At 42.8% G+C, this 3,543-nt stretch overlaps 1 protein-coding gene across 1 annotated transcript; it reads right to left on the minus strand.

The window, feature by feature from the left end:
• Nucleotides 1-535: 535 nt before the first annotated feature.
• LOC119289299 (histidine-containing phosphotransfer protein 2-like) lies at nucleotides 536-3,254 on the minus strand. The gene is made up of 6 exons (XM_037568659.1): nucleotides 3,195-3,254; nucleotides 2,938-3,100; nucleotides 2,830-2,899; nucleotides 1,455-1,526; nucleotides 983-1,055; nucleotides 536-574 (listed from the first exon to the last, which is right to left on the minus strand). The coding sequence occupies exons 1-6, from the start codon at nucleotides 3,252-3,254 to the stop codon at nucleotides 536-538; spliced, it is 477 nt and encodes a 158-aa protein (XP_037424556.1).
• Between the last annotated feature and the right edge of the window lie 289 nt (nucleotides 3,255-3,543).

The following is a 3,543-nucleotide window of genomic DNA, read 5'->3' on the forward strand; positions in this document are numbered from 1 at the left end:
CTCTTCACGCTGTCTCGCGAACCGACAGCTTTGTGATCCTTGGATGTGACCTCGCAGACCATCCGTTCTGTTTTTTCCCTCCTCTGGCTACTGCTCGTAGTGCCGTCGTACTCTTATAAGAAGGCCACACTGAAATTTCAGACCGAAAGGACATGTTTAACATGCGCAAATATGGTGATTGGCTACACTCTGGGTACAACAACCAACAACAAGACTTGCTTATAGAGAAAAACAAACCGAGCATACAGCAAAACAAAGTCACTAGAGGACCAACCAACCAGGTATAGGTTTTATAAACAGCCCATAGGAAGGGCGGCAACACATCCACGACACACTAAAATATGGACTTCACACTGACATCAACACACGACAATAGTTTTCGTTCACAGGGTTACGAGCCCAAAGTTCCGACACGAGAATATTCATCTATGTTTTATGCGCACCCTTTGAAACCGCTACATCTTCGGAGACACATGGAATGCATAATGCAAGGGATTGCATGGGGCCACATTCTTCCCCCTTCACTTGCCGCTACTTAGGAGTTAGGACCGCATGCCGCGATCTGCTCTTCGAGCTGCATCAAAAGATGAATAATAGGTCAATGATTAAGATAAGTCTATGGCACATAATGATGCTTAAGTCACGTGGTTTCACTAATCAGCCATGTTACAAGTTAGCTAGTTTCTTATTTGCGCATTTGGCAAAGCTTAATTTAAGCTGGGAAACAAAGAATTTCTACCACTTTTTTTAGCTACCATGTGCATCTACCAAGCATGATGACAAAATTACCACATAATCATTTAACAGCTAAATGAGACTTTTCGGTACCTCAAACTAAGTGATCCAAATCTAAATGTCAAAAGATTTAGATTAAGGATTAAAGATTGTTCCCTTTTCTCTATCTTAATATGACCAATCTATGAGTTATGAAACTAGTGGGAATTTGGTATCAAAATCCAACATTAGGCACATAAGGTGCTACCTGCATCATGATCTCCAACTCATGTCGCACAATATAGAACTCATTCCTAACAAGAGCCAATGACACGAGACACCTGAAATAATGCAAAAATACCACATTGTCAAATTCTGAAGAGGTTAACAGAACTAAGATGAAATGGTTCAAAAATTGTAACCCTATACTTCAAAAGAGAAAAATCTCTAGCCATATATGAATTTAGTTGTGCGATAAACAGAAGTCTAGAGCCAATAAATTACAAGAGAACCATCAAAATGTAGCATATTCAGATAATGAACTGAGTAATATCAACAACGTGATTGCAGATGAAGTGAAAAGGCAAATCAGGTTACTTCTTAACAACGTTAGATTGGTATGAGCTGAAAATAACAACAGAAAAGACAACATGAGCTGGCAGGTTTACATGGAGACATTGAAAAACAATGTTGTGAATAATTATTGTGTAACAATATTTAATAAGCTGTTGAGTTCTGACCCATGTTTGTATTGTATGGCATAGAAATTGCCGAAGTGCATGCAGGCGAGGTTCACTTGCTGTGCACCAACACTGAAACATGCAAAAAAAAATGCAGATCAGGAAATTAGGAACTTATCAAACTTATTTTAAACTGAGACGTCAACTCAATAATATTCCCAAGGAGCCATTTCCTATCATGATTGTCAACTCCATGAATTGTTTGATGAACCAGAAAAAAACACCATTGCCGTTATGTGCAATAGCAGATCAGTAGTACCAGAAATATTCAGAAAACGACAAAGTTTTTCTTGACGAATCATGAAATTGTCATGAATACCGACAATTCCGCTACACGAGACACAACTACAATCAGGTCTTCTAATTTTGGATATACGACACCCGAATCACGTCCATGACGTAGACACCCTGCGCCTGAAAAATCTGAATAGAAACAACACCGTTCCAATGGAGAAACATAAACATGGCCATTGGTGTTATGTAGAATTGCAGGTCATTAATACCAGCCATGCTTATAAAACAACAAATTTTTTCATGCTCGGACTAGAATAATGGCATTGCCCGAAGAACAGACACGATAGTAGAACAAACATTTGCAAAACGACAAAAATTCCCCTCGCCAAGCTATACGATTTGATTGAAATTTGGAAGAATACCAAAAAAATTCGTTACACGATATATGACTAAACTCAGTTCTTCTACCTATGGCTATACGACGCCTGTAGAAACGACACGAACCTCAATTGTGCGGCCGTGTCGTGAGGTACGCACCCCATGCCGACACATCCAAATAAAGAACAACATCGATGCGGTGGACAAACTAGAAAAAACACAATTAGAGATACTACCTCCGTTTCAGTTTACAAGTCCTACGCGTATACCTAGGTAGCCAATTTTATCACCCTAATATAAACTATATAACACAAAAATTATACCTTTTGAAAGTAGAAACTCCGAAGTTTATGTTGGTATATTTTTTATAATATATGACTTGTATTAGGTTGGTCAAATTGACAACCTAGGGGTACGCACACGCCCGGTAAACTGAGAGAGAGGTAGTACATAGAATAGCAGATCATTAATACCAAAAAAACCACCATTAGTAATACACGGAATAGCAGATCATTAATACCAGGAATATTCTGAAAACGACAACAATTTATCCTTATCATTGATATTAATCGGGATACCGGTAACTCCGTTACACTAAACGCAACTAAACTCGATTCTTCTAATTACGCACCGACAAATAAGAATCATTCGCCCAGTATAATAAACAGATCTGAATCGCATGACATTGAGGCAGCGGGCAAACAAACATAGAGTTAAAAATAAGCAGGTGGAGGAGAGAGAAAGGGTTTATGATGGTCATCACCTGGAGGTACACCGCATGAGCTGCTGCGTCAGGGCTTCCACCTCATCAAAGTCCACTTCGGGCTCCTCCCTGCGATTTCCAGAGCAGATAATTAAGATGAGTCAGTACCGAGACAGAGAGCAGAGGGAGAGATGATAGAGGGCGTGGGGGCGGACATCAGGATGACGATGTCGTCAATGATCTTGGAGGCCTCGTAGATGAAGAGGCGGGAGACCTCGACGGCGGTGCCCTCGTCCGGCAGCTCCTCGAACATGTCCTCGTCCACGACACCCTGGATCGACGTCAACCACGGCAAGGCAAACTCATAGGCCAAGTCAGGCTAAATTCCACAACCACACGACTAGAGGGGAGGGGAGGGGCCTCACATCAGTGTACATGCCGGCGATATGAGCGTTGAGTTGCGCCCTCAGTGCTGCGGCTGCCATGGCAAGACGAGGAGAAGTCCGGCGGTCCGGGGGACTGAGCGGTGTAGACGGGGCGAATTCGGCTGCGGATGCGGAGTGAACCAGGACGGGATCGAGGAGGAGCGGAGGTTGTATAGCTGGGCTCACGAGGGTCTCTCACGTAGGCGTTTCACTAGTAGAAAAAGAGGCTTCCGTCCAGCCCCATTAGTCGCGAAACTGTAGGAACCGCGACTAATGAAGTCTTTAGTCGCGGTTCGGCAGATGAACCGCGACCAAATGCCTGGGCCCAGGGCGCTCGCGGGCTTTAGTC

Source organism: Triticum dicoccoides, chromosome 4A, assembly GCF_002162155.2.
Source record: "Triticum dicoccoides isolate Atlit2015 ecotype Zavitan chromosome 4A, WEW_v2.0, whole genome shotgun sequence".
NCBI classification, from domain to species: Eukaryota; Viridiplantae; Streptophyta; class Magnoliopsida; order Poales; family Poaceae; genus Triticum; species Triticum dicoccoides.